This window comes from Ceratotherium simum, chromosome 34 (assembly GCF_057802395.1).
Source record: "Ceratotherium simum simum isolate JZ-2026a chromosome 34, ASM5780239v1, whole genome shotgun sequence".
Lineage (NCBI taxonomy): Eukaryota > Metazoa > Chordata > Mammalia > Perissodactyla > Rhinocerotidae > Ceratotherium > Ceratotherium simum.
Genome location: NC_141933.1, coordinates 10,370,632 through 10,385,952, shown reverse-complemented (window position 1 = coordinate 10,385,952; position 15,321 = coordinate 10,370,632). Strand labels below are relative to the sequence as shown.

General features: G+C 50.9%; 1 protein-coding gene across 3 annotated transcripts; it reads left to right on the top strand.

The window, feature by feature from the left end:
• Positions 1–3,592: 3,592 nt before the first annotated feature.
• TAF6L (TATA-box binding protein associated factor 6 like) lies at positions 3,593–15,292 on the top strand. 3 transcript variants are annotated; one of them, XM_087422764.1, is made up of 11 exons: positions 3,593–3,707; positions 6,242–6,401; positions 6,836–6,922; positions 7,507–7,657; positions 7,813–7,863; positions 8,431–8,525; positions 9,843–9,917; positions 10,064–10,284; positions 10,621–10,753; positions 14,257–14,385; positions 14,515–15,292. In XM_087422764.1, exons 2-11 carry the CDS (start codon positions 6,255–6,257, stop codon positions 15,283–15,285), a joined length of 1,860 nt encoding a protein of 619 aa, XP_087278890.1. In that variant the 5' UTR covers positions 3,593–3,707; positions 6,242–6,254; the 3' UTR covers positions 15,286–15,292. The 3 variants fall into 3 exon arrangements, with proteins under 3 accessions (XP_087278890.1, XP_087278892.1, XP_087278891.1); XM_087422766.1 differs by lacking the exon at positions 3,593–3,707 and adding an exon at positions 3,748–3,923; XM_087422765.1 differs by lacking the exon at positions 3,593–3,707 and adding an exon at positions 3,952–4,701.
• The last annotated feature ends 29 nt before the right edge of the window (positions 15,293–15,321 follow it).

Sequence of the window (15,321 nt, the reverse complement as noted above, 5' to 3'; positions counted from 1 at the left end):
TTCTAGCAAATGATATTATCATCGAGCCACTCTGAGTCCCAATCTAGTTTCAGAGTATTTGCTCTTCTCCCAACCTTAAAAATAACCAAGAGTATAGCTAGGAAAGAGGGGAGAGGAGACAGACAGCAGGCAGGGAGAGGTGAACGAGAGGATAGTAAAGACACAGATTGTGGGGTCCCAATGCAGCCCTTCCTAGGATGGGTACATAAACAACAGAGGCCTTTATTTGCCAATCAATCACTATACTAAACTAAACTGAAGATGTGAAAGGGCTCATAATCTCGTGAAGGTAACACAACAAAAATACACAAAATGTCTATAAGATTGAACAAACATGCCACTCTCCTCACACTATGCCTTTGCAATACTGTTTGTCTACCTTGGAATGCCTTTTCCCAGCCTCTGTGCTTGCTGCCTAGTAATCTATAAAATCTCAGTCAATTATTCTTTTTTTTTGGCAGCTTTCCTGACTTCCTTGGGAAGCAGGGCTGTGTAGTAGAAATCATCATATTTGGACTGATACAGAACTGGGTTTCAGTCCCAGCAGGGCGACCTTATGTTCTCTCATTGTAAAATGGGCATACAACCTTCTTTGGATGGTTGCTGCTAGTATCAGATCATTATGTGCAAGTGGCTGGTAAAGAGCCTGGCCCATGATAGACACTCAACTGTTAATTATAATTATTATTATATAATGCATATAAAGCAGTGATTATCAACTGGTGTGATTTTGGCCCCCAGGGGACATTTGGCAATGACTTTTCTTTTTGCTGAGGAAGATTCATCCTGAGCTAACGTCTGTTGCCAATCTTCCTCTTTTTGCTTGAGGAAGATTCACCCTGAGCTAACATCTGTGCCAGTCTTCCTCTATTTTGTATGTGGGTTGCCACCACAGTGTGGCTGCTGATGAGCTGTGTAGGTCCGTGCCTGGGAGCCAAACCGGGGCCACTGAAGCGGAGCGTGCTGAACTTAACCACTACGCCACAGAGCCGGCCTGGCAATGACACTTTTGGTTGTCACAACTGGGTGAGGGATGCTATTGTCTTCTTGTGGGTAGAGGCCAGGGATGCTGCTAAACATCTTACAGTGTCTAGGACAGCCCCCCACAACCAAAAATTATTTGGCCCCAAATATCAATCCTGCCAAGGTCCAGAAACTCAGATATGAAGAATCCAGAACAGTGCCTGGAACATAGTAAGAAAAAGGCACTTGAATGTGCTTCCCTTCTCCTCGCCTTCACCCCTCCTGGGCAGACATAGGCTCTTCCATTCATACCTCTAGAGTGTGTCACAAACATATTATTTTGTTGTTGTCTCCCTTTTGATTTTTTTATTATGTAGTTTCATAATAAAAATATGAATTGTAGATTCACATGCATCCCTTTAATTTTTGTATCTCCAGCTCTTAGCACTGTGCCAGGTTTTCCAAGTTTGTTGAATCCGGGAAAGTTTCTGTGATGGATTTGCAATGAATTTTCCAATGGAAACACTGTTAACGTTGCCATATCATTTCACCATACTATGAGTTGATTACACAGGTTGTAGGGATTTCCCCCGACACTAGGCCACCGGGGCTGGCCCCCTTCTGATCTTTTAAGGTTTGCGACTAGGGGAGTCTGAAAGTTACAGCCTCTTAAAGAGGTCACAGGCTAATAGTAACAGGAATATCTGCCTGGTAAAATGCTAAATATTTTACTCACCTTACTGAATTTTCATAACTGTTCCATGAAATAGGTTGTGTTATCCCACTTTACTGTTGATAAAACAGGTCAGCGAGGGGATGACCCTGTGTCGTAGCAGTTAAGTGCGCGCACTCCGCTGCTGGCGGCACCGGTTTGGATCCCAGACGCGCACCGACGCACCGCTTGTCAGGCTGTGCTGTGGCAGCATCCCACATAAAGTGGAGGAAGATGGGCACAGATGTTAGCTCAGGGCCCGTCTTCCTCGGCAAAAAAGAGGTGGATTGGCATAGATGTTAACTCTGGGCTGATCTTTCTCACAAAAAGAAACAAAAAGGTCAGCGAGATGAACTAACCTGCCTACGGTCACACAGCTAGTGAGTAGTGGAGCTTTGCTTTTTTTTTTTTAAATTGGCAGTCTGACTCCAAAGCCATCATAGCTCTTCTTGCCAGGCACTGGGTGGCTGGGGAGTGAGTGGGAGCCATCTTTCTCTCACATGTGTCCATGTGGGTCTCACTACTGCTTTCCCAGGTCCCTGCCTCCACTCAAGTTGGGGGCATATGAGCCTCAGTTAGCGTTATACAATTTCACTACACCCCACAGGCCCCTGGGCCTGCCTTCCTCCATTGTCTCATGCCGTCAAGGTTGCCAATGGCTGTCCAGACCAATAACGCCTTAGCAAGGAGACCTGCCAGCAGCCCAGATCCTGCTGAGCTGATCTCCGAGTCAACCTTAGAGGAGCTCTCTCCTTCCCTTCATGCACAGGTGGGCAGACACTCCAGTATTCAAGCACAGTACTGACACTACTCCAAATGTCATTCTGATGATGAATGAAAGAGACTCAGCAGGGTCATAGTCTGCTTAGGTGGTGTTGCCATGGCAACCCTGGTCACATCCATCTGGCTTTCCCAGCACTGATCTCAGGGGATCTTCTTTTCTAGAGGCAGCAGCATCTAAACCCCAGAGGGAGGAAGGGCGAGGATGTGTACATTTGTGTTCTCCTGCAGAAAGCTCTTTTCTATAATGAATAGCCCATTGCACACTGCCCCATCTTGGATGAACATAAAGGAATGAATTCACTGCCTTCCTTGTGATGCGTGAGTGAAAGAAAGTTCTGCTACCAACTCTGCCAAGTGCTTTCAAAGACATTATCTCATGTAACCTACAGTAACCCTATGAGGTGGGTAATCTTACCTTGGAGATGGGGGAAAAGGTGGTTAGGTAATTTGCCCACAAGCAGTGTCAGAATTTGAACCCAGGTTGGTCTGACTCCAAATACCATCCTTTACTCACGAAGCCCACTTGCTTCTCAGTTGAGAACTGCTCAAATCCGGGAAAGTGCGTGTAAAACAGTCAAGGAAGTCTCCGAGGCAGGTGACGTCTTCCACTTGGCTTATTGAACACAACGGGGAAGACACGAAGTAGGGGTGCCCGAATGAGCAGAGCCCTGGAGTCTGGAGCTTGCACGTGGGTCTGGCCCAGTGAGAAGACCCTTCTGCCCGCAGAGCATACCTTCCGGGGGTCCAGCACTCGGGAAGGGGAAGGTGGCAGGTGATGTTGGAGAGGTAAATTGAGTCTCACCAAGCGGGCAGGAAAACTGAGCCAGACACCAAAATCTAAAGCTTCGCTGCCGTCGCGTAAATGCACGTGCTGGAAACTCAGGAGCAGACAAGACCAAGGGACTGGGGACGCTTTCCTTGAGAACATGGTTATTAAAAAGCACACCAACCCATACACACCTGCTCGCAAAACTCCCAAGAGCTGCGGCTTTAAGAAGCGCGACTCTTCGGCACCACGTGACCACCGCCGCCCAGGGGCTGTCACAGCACCTTCCCAGTGGCCAATCGCGTGGCGGGAAACTTCCTGGGGGGCGGGAGCTTCGCAAGGCGCCCGCCGATTGGCTGTGCTCGTGGAAGGCAGGGCCTGGGCGCCGAGAGAGGGAATTAGTGTGAGCTGGGTGAGTGGGCGCCGTCGCCGCGGTAGCCGCCGCCGTCTCAGTAGCCGCCCTCGCCGTGCCGGAGCCCCCAGGTGAGCAGGCCCTCGCAGGGCCAAGGACCTCCTTCCGTCCCACTCCGGGCTGCGCACTCACCGGCCTTGGAGCCCGCTCCGCTGGGGGCCCGCCCCCTTCGCTGCCCACGTGACACAAGTTCGGTAACCCCTGACCTCCTCCACCCCACCCACCACCTCTGGATCTGGGATGAGCGAGGCTGGGTGGGAGGATGCGCAGGACGGAAGCCTGTAGAGGTTAGTTCCCATGCCTCCTTACCAGTGTGGCTGGTGGCTGAGGATGCGGTGGAGAGGAGGTTGATGAGCGGGAGACCTTGGTCAGACCCCGGACTTTGTGGGCCTTCATATGGGCAGATAATACGGAAACTCCGTCCGCGCCTTCCGCGTGGGCAGGACTTCGTCCTCCCATTTTACAGATAGGGAAACAGAAGCTCAAGTATCCATTGGCGGGTCTCTAACGCCAAGTCTTCGGGCTGGGAATCCCGGCCTTGTTGCCCACGCAGCCCGCTGCTGCTGATGATCAGGAACAAGAGTTTGAATCCCTCCTCCCTACTTACTGCTCGCTGGATGTTTTGTTTTGTTTTTTTATAATTTTATTTATTTATTTTTTTCCCCAAAGCCCCAGTAGATAGTTGTATGTCATAGTTGCACATCCTTCTAGTTGCCGTATGTGGGACACGGCCTCAGCATGGCCGGACAAGCGGTGTGTGGGTGCGCGCCTGGGATCCGAACCCGGCTGCCAGCAGCGGAGCGCGCGCACTTAAGGCTAAGCCACAGGGCCGGCCCTGGGCTCATTGTTAATGAGGATAAAATGAGGGATAAACCATATAAAGCACTTAGCTCTGTGCCTCAGGCATACTGTATGCTTAGAAAAATAGCTATTCTTTATTCGTTTTTCCAGCAAGTGTTTATTGAGGGCGTATTTTGTGCTGACACTGTGCGGGTCGCTGGGGATGCAAAGGTGGGCAAACAGGCATGATTCTTGCCGGCATGGAGCTTACAATCTAGTGGGGAGGTAGGTGATAATAACAAAGTTACACAAGTATGTAATTACAAACTGATAACTACTCTGAAGGCAAAGTACTGGCACATTGTGGGGGTTTGAGAAGACTTCTCTGAGCAAGTGGTATTTGAACTGAGATCTGAAGGCGAGACTAGGAGTTCACTAGACAAAGGGATTGCTGGTGGAGGTGGAGAACATTTCAAGTAGAGGAAACAGAGTGTATGAACGTCCTGGAATAAGGTGTTGTTGAGGAAATGAAAAGAGGCCACTGGCGGGAATGCAGAACACGAGAGAGTGGGAAGAGGTGTTGCACATAGGTGCATGTGCAGGGCCTTGGAGCCATGGTATGGGTTTGTTCCTTATTCCAAAGGCAATAGGGAGCCATTGAGAGAAGTGTTGCATGGAGGCCAGGTAGGATGCCCATTGGATTTAGGCACCTGGAGGTCACTGGTGATCCAGTGAGCCCTTCCAGAGAGGAGTAGTGGCACCACCAGGGTGGGTCACCATGGAACTGGGGCTGGCTGCCCATGGTGCTGATGCTTCGCTTTGACCCACGTAGGCCTACCTTCTAATCATGGTGTGTGTTTTTGGGGTCAGTCATCAGCCACTGTTTTTGTTGGGTTCTTATTCTGTCATATCCTGTGAACAGGAGAGCAGATTCCTGCTTTTAGGCCTTAGAGCCAAACTGATGAAGATCAGACACATGGGCAAAAAGCCCAATTACTAAAAGTCTGACAGTCCCAGGCGGCATATGGGACAGGAAGATCTCAGGAGAGACTTGATTTGCCCTCACAAAGAAGAGGGAGTGGGGGCTTGGAGTAGAGGGGGAGACAGAGCAGCCTGAGCAGTGGTGGTGGGGCACAAGGCAGGCTGGAATACAGTGGGCAGGTCTTACTAGGAGGAGGGATCAGCTTGAACCGGCTGTGGGGATTTGGGACCAAACACAGACTGTCAAGCTGGGGAGTTTAGACTTTCCTCTTATAAGCAGTGGAGAAGTATTGAAGATTTTTGAGCAAGGGAATGTCAGGATAAAAGTAGTGTTTTCATCAAGGTTTAGTAGATAGTGGTTGTAGCAAGAATCAGAAGGAAGAAGATGTGATATTTCTGTTTATAATTAATGATGATAACATCTTCCATTTGTGTAGCGTTCTAGTCGCTGACTTGGTCATACATCATCTCATTTTATCGTCATAGCAACCCTGTGAGTTAGGGAGGTCAGGGATTATTGCCTCTGTTTTTCAGTTTAGGACACCAGGGCTCAGACTGGTGAAGGTCTTGGCCAAATTCACATAGGAAGTGGTAGGGCAGGGCTGGGACCCAGTTCTGTGAACCCCAAAGCCAGGCACTTTCTTAGGCATCAGTGTTGTCTGCCTTCTGGCCCAGCTCAAGCCCGTTTCTTGCTCTGAGCCTGAGTTTCCTCACCTGGACTCAGAGCCTCTGTGACTCCTTGTTTGGGGATTCTGGAGCAAGAGCAGCAAGACTGGTTTAGAGGGCCTCCTGGGCTCTGAGGGAGACTGGGGTGGCTTTGCAAACCTTCCGTCTCCACTCCCAGCTCCATCGGGGCCATGTCGGAGCGAGAAGAGCGGCGGTTTGTGGAGATCCCTCGGGAATCAGTCCGACTCATGGCGGAGAGCACGGGCCTGGAGCTGAGCGATGAGGTGGCAGCCCTGCTTGCAGAGGACGTGTGCTACCGTCTCAGAGAGGCCACCCAGGTGTGCTCCCCCACTCCCAGCCCTCCCCCCAACTCTCCTTATTCAATCTCCCTTTGACCCCCCCCCCACAGGGTTTTATTCAGCAAGTATGTGTGGGGCACCTCTGCTCTGTGCTTTGAGGGAATGCAGTGGAGGCAGTCCCTGCCCTTTCTAGAGCGCCCCTTCTAGCCAACTGAGCATCTTCCCATACGCTCCTCCCAGAAGCCCCGCTTGGCAGGCCAGACAGGTTCATATTCACATGCCGCAGGTGAGAAACTGAGGCACAGAGAGTTAACGTGACATTGGGGGAGGTTTTGCATAAGAGCAGAGCTGGAATCGAGGCTTTCTGGTCGCTGGTCTGGTATGCTTTTTGCCTCCTCCCCAGGCTGCCTGTCTTCACTGGGGGCCCCACACTCCCTGCTCCCTGTCCCCTGACTCTATTTCTCCCCTCCCAGAATAGTTCTCAATTCATGAAACACACCAAACGGCGGAAGCTGACCGTCGAGGATTTCAACAGGGCCCTCAGATGGAGCAGTGTGGAGGTGAGTGGGGTGCAGGCTGCGGAGGGCTCAGCTGGCGTGAGCCCACCTCCTTGCCCAGCTCAGGCCTGGCAGCATAGTGAGACACGAAGACCAAATGCACACACGAGGGAAGCTCACAGCAAGCGCAGGACAGGTGCCGGGTGCCAGGCCCAGCCCCCAGGGCTGTGAGTTCAGAAAAGTGGGAGAGGAGGCCGCAGGGGCCGGGAGGTTAGGGAAGTCTTCTTGGAAAGATGGAATTTGAGCTGGGCCTTCAAGGGAGGCTTGGGTTAAACGAAGCAGAGAGGAAAAGAGAGGGCATTCTGGGTGAGGGAGGGCCCTTGAATGCAAATGGGGATGTTAGAATAGTTGTTCCGGGGCAGGGAGTGGAGGGAAGAAGGTCATGTTTAGAAGAAAGTGGTGTTTTCAAAGTGTGAGAAGGAGGACCAACAGCCTGGGGGTGGGGCTCAGAGTCTCCACAGATCTGTGAGGAGGGACCATGTTCTATTCTTCTGGACTTCTCTCAAACACAGGCTCCCTGCCCTGGTTGGTAGAGTGCCTCTTCCCTCCCTGGATTCAGCCTGCCCTCCGATCCTCTCTTTGCTCAGGCTGTGTGTGGTTACGGATCCCAGGAGGTGCTGCCCCTGCGCCCTGCGCGGGAGGGTGAGCTCTACTTCCCTGAGGATCGAGAGATCAACCTGGTGGAGCTGGCCCTGGCCACCAACATCCCCAAAGGCTGTGCCGAGACAGCTGTGAGAGGTGATTGCCAGGGTCCTGCATGGATTGGGGACAGGAGCTGGGCTGTCAGAGGAGTGGTGATGAGCTGGCTTGTGGATGGGACGGAACTTGGAGGGGTGAGTGGTGCTACAAGGGGCAAAACCACAGGGTGACTCATTTCTCTGCTCTGGTTCTAGTTCATGTCTCCTACCTAGATGGCAAAGGGAACCTGGCACCTCAAGGATCGGGTAAGGGGGAGTGTGGGGAACGTACCCTCTGGTTGGACTTTCATCCCTGTGGAGCTGAGGGTGGTGCCTCTCCACCTCTGAGTCCCCTCTGACAAGTATTTACCAATGCCTTGTTCTGAGTGGACACTGGTCGCTGCCCAGAGGGCTCAGAGTTGGAGATGGGAGCCTAAACCTGTAACCAATAATGATGCTGTGTGTCAGATGCTGGCACAGAAGTCTGGGCAGCACCCTAGGGTCCCTGAGGGGAGATGTCTCACTTCCAGGGTCTGCTGAGCAGAGCTTCACAGAGCCTGAGGCTTGTGAACTTGGGGCTTGAGGACTGGGCAGAAATCTGCCTGGCAGAGGAAGGGTGGGAGGCAGCGTGCAGAGCACAGAGGTGTGGAGAGCCTGCAAGGTCAGGGCTGAGCAGACTGCGCAGAGGGGCTTGCAGCTCTGTGCTCTGAGAGTCTCGTCTGAACGGGCTCCTTGTGAGGGGTGTGGGGATGGTGGTTGTCGGGGAGCAGGCTGGGGAGGCCAGGAGAGGGCCGGGCTCTCCACCCTGACCACCTTCTGCCCATTCTCTCGCAGTGCCTAGTGCTGTGTCTTCCCTGACTGATGATCTTCTCAAGTACTACCAGCAAGTGACTCGAGCTGTGCTGGGGGATGATCCACAGCTGATGAAGGTGAGCGAGTGAGCCTGAATTGGGCGCAAAGTCCAACTTTCAAATTCCCATGAAATTCTTTCAGATGCCTACTTCCTGTCCTCTCCACACTGACTGGTGTGGGTGGAAGGGCTCTCCGGGTGGCGGGGGTTGCTCTGAGGCTGGCCTCCTCCAGCACTGACTACCCTTCCTGCTCTAATAGGAACTCTTGTTCCTTAGGGAATGGGTTGTTCAGCAGGGCCGTTTAGGGGGCTCAGGTGGTCAGCCTCCCCACACCTTAATTCCAGAGCCCGCTCTTTGGGATGTCTCTTGACCTGGGGCCAAGTGGGGCATGCAGATTGCAGCCTTTGTTTGCCTGGACTTGCGAGGGAGAGGAAAAGAGGAAGTAGAGGGAGCCAGGTCAGGTTGAGGGTTTTACATCCTCCAGGTCGTCAGGTCTGGCGGCGGCTGTGATTTCCCTTGAAAAATGAGGAATGTTGTTACCACACATTTCTGCCTTAGAAACTTGGCTCCTGTTCCCCAGGCACAGTGCAGGTAGCTGGATGGGGAGCCTGGAAGCCGAGCTCCTTCCTCACTAGCCTGCTGTCTGCTTTCATTGTGCCTAGGCTTAGGATCTTTATCCAGAGGAGTTTGGAGGGCACAGGTAGTGGAGGTTCAGGGCTATGATGGTTGTACTCGTTTACTTTCTCTATTTTTTCTTCTTATAAAAGTAATACCAGCATATGTTTATTATAGAAGTACTGTAATACAAAAAATACAAAGTAGAAAGTAAGTAAAAGTCTGTAGCACCACCCACTCACCTTTTTTTCTATGTATAAACTATGATTACTCTATATAAACCAAAGTGGTAGTATACTAAACATCTGGTTTTAGAACAACTGCTTTTCTCAGTTAAAAATACGTTGGACATTTAGGTTGTTTTCTATTTTTTTTTTTTTATAATTTTTTTTTTCCCCCCAAAGCCCCAGTAGATAGTTGTATGTCACAGCTGCACATCCTTCTAGTTGCTGTATGTGGGACGCGGCCTCAGCATGGCCGGAGAAGCAGTGCGTCGGTGCGCGCCCGGGATCCGAACCCGGGCCGCCAGCAGCGAAGCACGCGCACTTAACCACTACGCCATGGGGCCAGCCCTGTTTTCTATTTTTTATTATTAGAGACAGTGCTCTGTTTGAGTGGGTTTCTTTTATAGTGGATTAAGTTTATAGAATTAGAATTGCAGAATCAAAGAGTATGAACATTTAAAATTTTAGTATGTAAGTGCTAACCTGTCCTTTTAAAAAATGTCGGTTTATACTTGGGGCTGGTGGATCCAGTGCATTCTGGCTCCTTCCTTTTCAGATTGCTCTCCAGGACTTGCAGACTAACTCCAAGATCGCAGCTCTCCTGCCTTACTTTGTTTATGTGGTCAGTGGGGTAAGTGACCAGGCTGGGGCAGGGGAGAATGTTTTGTAAGGAAGAGATGACCCAGCCACATATAGGGCTCACGGCAGGTGCCATCAGAACAGCAGGCTGCTGCCTGCACCATCTTGTCCCCCTGAGATGCCCTCTTCTGCCAACAGGTGAAATCTGTAAGCCATGACCTAGAGCAGCTGCACCGGCTCTTGCAAGTGGCACGGAGCCTGGTTCGGAACCCACACCTCTGCCTGGGGCCCTATGTCCGCTCCCTGGTGGGCAGTGTCCTCTACTGTGTCCTGGAGCCACTGGCTGCCTCCATCAACCCCCTGAATGACCACTGGACGCTGCGGGATGGCGCTGCTCTCCTGCTCAGCCACATCTTCTGGTAGCCACTGGGCCCAGAGTTGAATAAAGGGTGGGACAGCTGCAGGGCTGAGTGGGTTGGAGTAGGGAGATGGGGTGGAACTTCTGGCTTTCAGGCCATGGGAGCCTGTTTCCTTAGAGTTTCCCAGTTGGTGTGCTGTGTGCTGTGTCACACCGGATGACAAACACGCCAAGGGTTTGGTCTTTCAGCCCTCAGGCCCCTGGCCAGTCTCCCCTAGCCACCTCATCACTTTGCCCAGCGTGCTAAACGAGGACTCTTTTCTCCGTGCCGTGACTTGAGTCCACTTGGGCAGTGCTGTGCCTCGTTCCCCTCTCTGACTGAATGTTGCTCCCACAGGACTCATGGGGACCTTGTAAGTGGCCTCTATCAGCAGATCCTGCTCTCCCTGCAGAAGGTCTTGGCAGACCCTGTGCGGCCTCTCTGCTCTCACTACGGGGCTGTAGTGGGGCTGCATGCCCTTGGCTGGAAGGTGAGGACCCTGGCCTTTCTCACAGACAGAGCCACAAGAGCTGCCATTTATAGTTAGAAAAATAGTATTTGTGTGGCTTTTTCGATAAAAACACTATATGCTTGCTGCTACCATGTATTGGGTTCTTGCCTTAGGCCAGGCTCAGTGATAGCCTCACTTTCTGTATATAAATATATTATCCTTTAAAAACTCCTGCATGGCAGATAATAACATACCCCCATTTCATAAGTTCCTGCCCATTCTGTTTTATCATGTTAAGGAACTGTCCCTCAATTTCTCTTGTAGTGAGTATTTTAAACATGAATAGGTATTGAGCTTTGTCAGATACTTTTTAGCATCTGTAGAGATTATCAAATGATTATGCACCTTAGTTCTGTTAACATATTGTATGAATGGATTTTTCTGCTGAACCCCTTTTGCCTACCTAGAATAAATTTTTTTTTTTTGTGAGGAAGATCAGCCTTGAGCTAACGTCCGATGCCAATCCTCCTCTTTTTTTTTTTTCAGAAGAAGCACAAGTTTTGGGTTTTTTAAAAAATTTTATGTATTTTATTTTTTTCCCCCCAAAGCCCCAGTAGATAGTTGTATGTCATAGCTGCACATCCTTCTAGTTGCTGTATGTGGGACGCGGCCTCAGCATGGTCGGAGAAGTGGTGCATCCGTGCATGCCCAGGATCTGAACCCGGGCCGCCAGCAGTGGAGCGCGTGCACTTAACCGCTAAGCCAGGGGGCCGGCCCCCCAATCCTCCTCTTTTTTGTTGAGGAAGATTGGCCCTGGGCTAACTTCTGTGCCCATCTTCCTCTACTTTATATGGGATGCTGCCACAGCATGGCTTGCCAAGCAGTGCGTCAGGTGGGCGCCGGGGATCCAAACCTGCGAACCCCAGGCCGCCAAAGCGGAGCACGTGCACTTAACCGCTGCGCCACCGGGCCAGAATTACCTAGAATAAATTCTGTTTGCTGCTATTGAGATTTTTATGGGAATTATATTGACTATTAGATCAGTTTTGGAGAGAACTGACATCATTAATTACAGTAAGTCTTCTTGTCCACAAACATGTCATCTCTCTTCATTTTTTTAGATCTTTCACTGTCTTTCAGGATCCTTTCATAATTTTCCCTGAAGAGAACCTACACACTTTATTTAATTTATTCCTAGATTCTTGCTATTCTTTTTATTATTTTATTGTTAGGACCACTAATATCATTTTACATATGAGGATAATAGGCATCCTTGCCTCATTTCCAATTTTAAAAGAAGTGCTCAGGGCCGGCCCCGTGGCTTGGTGGTTAAGTGTGCGCGCTGCAATGCTGGCGGCCTGGGTTCGGATCCCGGGTGCGCATCGAGGCACCACTTCTCCGTCCATCCTGAGGCCGAGTCCCACATACAGCAACTAGAAGGATGTGCAGCTATGACATGCAACTATCTGCTGGGGCTTTGGGGGGAAAAAATAAAATAAATAAAATCTTTAAAAGAAGTGCTCAGCCAGCCCCGGTGACCTAGTAGTTAAGTTGGGCACACTCCACTTCAGTGGCCCAGTTTCAGTTCCCAGGCATGGGCCTATACCACTTGTCTGTCAGTGACCATGCTGTGGTAGTGGCTCACATACAAAAAGAGGAAGATTGGCAGCGGATATTAGCTCAGGGTGAAACTTCCTCAGGGGAAAAAAAAAAAAAGCACTAATAACCTTTCCTGTTTAGGCTGATGTTTACTTTGTTTGTTTACAGATAACCTTTCTTTTTTTTTTTTTTTGTGAGGAGATCAGCCCTGTGCTAACATCTGCCAATCCTCCTCTTTTTTTACTAAGGAAGATGGCCCTGGGCTAACATCTGTGCCCATCTTCCTCCACTTTTATATGGGATGCCGCCACAGCACGGCTTGCCAAGCAGTGCGTCGGTGCGCACCCGGGATCTGAACCAGTGAACCCCAGGCCGCCGCAGCGGAGCGCGCGCACTTAACCGCTTGCGCCACCGGGCCGGCCCCCAACAGATAACCTTTCTTAAATTAAGAAAATTACTGTATATTCTTAGTTTTATTATTATGTTGAACTTTTATCAAATGCTTTTTCTGTATCTTTTGAATTGATCATAAGGTTTTTCTGCTTTTGTTTATGTGATTGAATATATAGATTTTGTAATATTAAACCATCTTTGCATTTCTAGGATAAACTCAATTTGGTCATAGTATGATTTTTTAAAAAATCCAAAACTTTTATTGGAATATAATCCATTTTTATATACTGTTTTATATGTACTACTTTATGTGTACTTTTTTTATACTGTTGGATTTACTAAATTTTTAAAAGATTTATTTGTATTCATGAGTGAAATCAATCATAAGTTTCCTCTCATGTATTGTCGTTTTGTGGTCTTAGTATCAGGGTTATATTGGCCTCAAAGAATGAGGTAGGGAGGTAGTATTTCTTTTTCATATTTGTTTTTATGATTGAGATACTCCTTTCCTTGAGTGTCCATAGACTGTCTTGGTAAATTTTGGTATAGTGTTTTGTGGTTAGATTTTTAACTACTGTTTCAATATGTTTCATAGTTACAGAATTATTCAAGCTTCCATATTTCTTCTTGAGTCAGCAGTAAGATATATTTTTCTAGGAATTTGTCAGTTTTGTCAGCAGTTTCAAATCCTCGGGCTATGGATGACTAAAGAACTCTTTATCCATCAAAGCCCATCACAATGCCACCTCCTCTGTGAGTCTTAATTGCTTTCCCCCAAATTAATCACAGGATTAAAAATTCTGTATCAGAGCCCAGGTCTCTGATCAGTTGTTTTTGTGCAGGTGGTTTGAACTGAGTCCCAGTTTACGTCTAAGAGAGGACAGTACTTGGGCTGGCCCGGTGGCTTAGCGGTTAAGTGCGTGCGCTCTGCTACTGGCGGCCCAGGTTTGGATCCCAGGCGCGCACCGATGCACTGCTTCTCGGGCCATGCTGAGGCCGTGTCCCACATACAGCAACTAGAAGGATGTGCAACTATGACATACAACTATCTACTGGGGCTTTGGGGGGGCGGGGGGAAGGAGGAGGATTGGCAATAGATGTTAGCTCAGAGCCGGTCTTCCTCAGCAAAAAAAGAGGAGGATTAGCACAGATGTTAGCTCAGGGCTGATCTTCCTCACACACACAAAAAAGAGAGGACAGTACTTGCCTATTAATTTTATAGGGTAGCAGTTGGCAAACTAAATTTCTCTGTTGTAACAATGGGCATTACGTACTTATAACCTCTTAGCCCTTGGCACTTATGTCAGTGATAGTGGGGTCACTTTATATTATTTGTTTGTCTTTATACCCAGTCTTTATTCCTGGGCTTAGTGAAGGCTTGGGCATACAGTAGGTTCCATAAACCTTGGCTGAATATGCCAGTCAGGGAATTTAGGAGGATTGAGCCTTGTCCAGTATCAGAGATAAAAGTAGGTCTTACTTGGGAAAGGGTACTTGAGAGGCAGTAAGCAACAAAGAGGTGCTTATTGCATGCCTTCTCTCCTTTCCAGGCAGTAGAACGAGTCCTTTACCCACACCTTTCCACCTACTGGACAAATCTGCAGGCTGTGCTAGATGATTATTCGGTATCTAATGCCCAGGTTAAAGCAGATGGGCACAAAGTCTATGGAGCCATTCTGGTGAGTGCCAGCCCCTTCCAGCCTCCCTTCCCTGCGGGAGCTCAGCAACTCAGCTGGTTTCCTTTGGAATACTTGATGGGCCCAGGGTCCTCCTAGTTCTTGCCTGTCCTCGTCCCTCTGCTCTTACAGGTGGCCGTAGAGCGACTGCTGAAGATGAAGGCCCAGGCAGCAGAGCCCAACAAGGGTGGTCCAGGCGGCAGGGTGTGCCGGCGCCCGGACGACCTGCCTTGGGACAGCCTTCTCCTGCAGGAGTCTCCCTCCGGGGGCAGCGCAGAGCCAGGCTTTGGGTCTGGCCTCCCGCTGCCGCCAGGAGGCGCGGGGCCGGAGGATCCTTCACCTTCAGTGACCCTGGCGGACATCTACCGGGAGCTCTATGCCTTCTTCGGTGACAGCCTGGCCACCCGCTTCGGCACAGGGCAGCCCGCGCCCACGGCCCCGCGGCCGCCCGGGGACAAGAAGGAGCCGGCGGCCGCCCAGGACTCGGTGCGGAAGATGCCGCAGCTGACAGCCAGCGCCATGGTCAGCCCGCAGGGCGACGAGAGCCCCCGGGGCGGCGGCCCCGCGGCGGCCTCTGCGCCCGCCGCTTCCGAGAGCAGGCCGCTGCCGCGCGTGCACCGGCCGCGGGGGGCGCCCCGGCAGCAGGGCCCGGGCGCCGGCACCCGCGACGTCTTCCAGAAGAGCCGTTTCGCCCCGCGCGGCGCCCCCCATTTCCGGTTCATCATCGCCGGGCGGCAGGCCGGCAGGCGGTGCCGCGGACGCCTCTTCCAGACTGCCTTCCCCGCGCCGTACGGGCCCAGCCCCGCCTCCCGCTACGTGCAGAAGCTGCCCATGATCGGTCGCACCAGCCGCCCGGCTCGCCGCTGGGCGCTCTCGGACTACTCGCTGTACCTGCCGCTCTGAGGCGGCGCCCGCCCCACCCCTGTGAATAAACCCGCG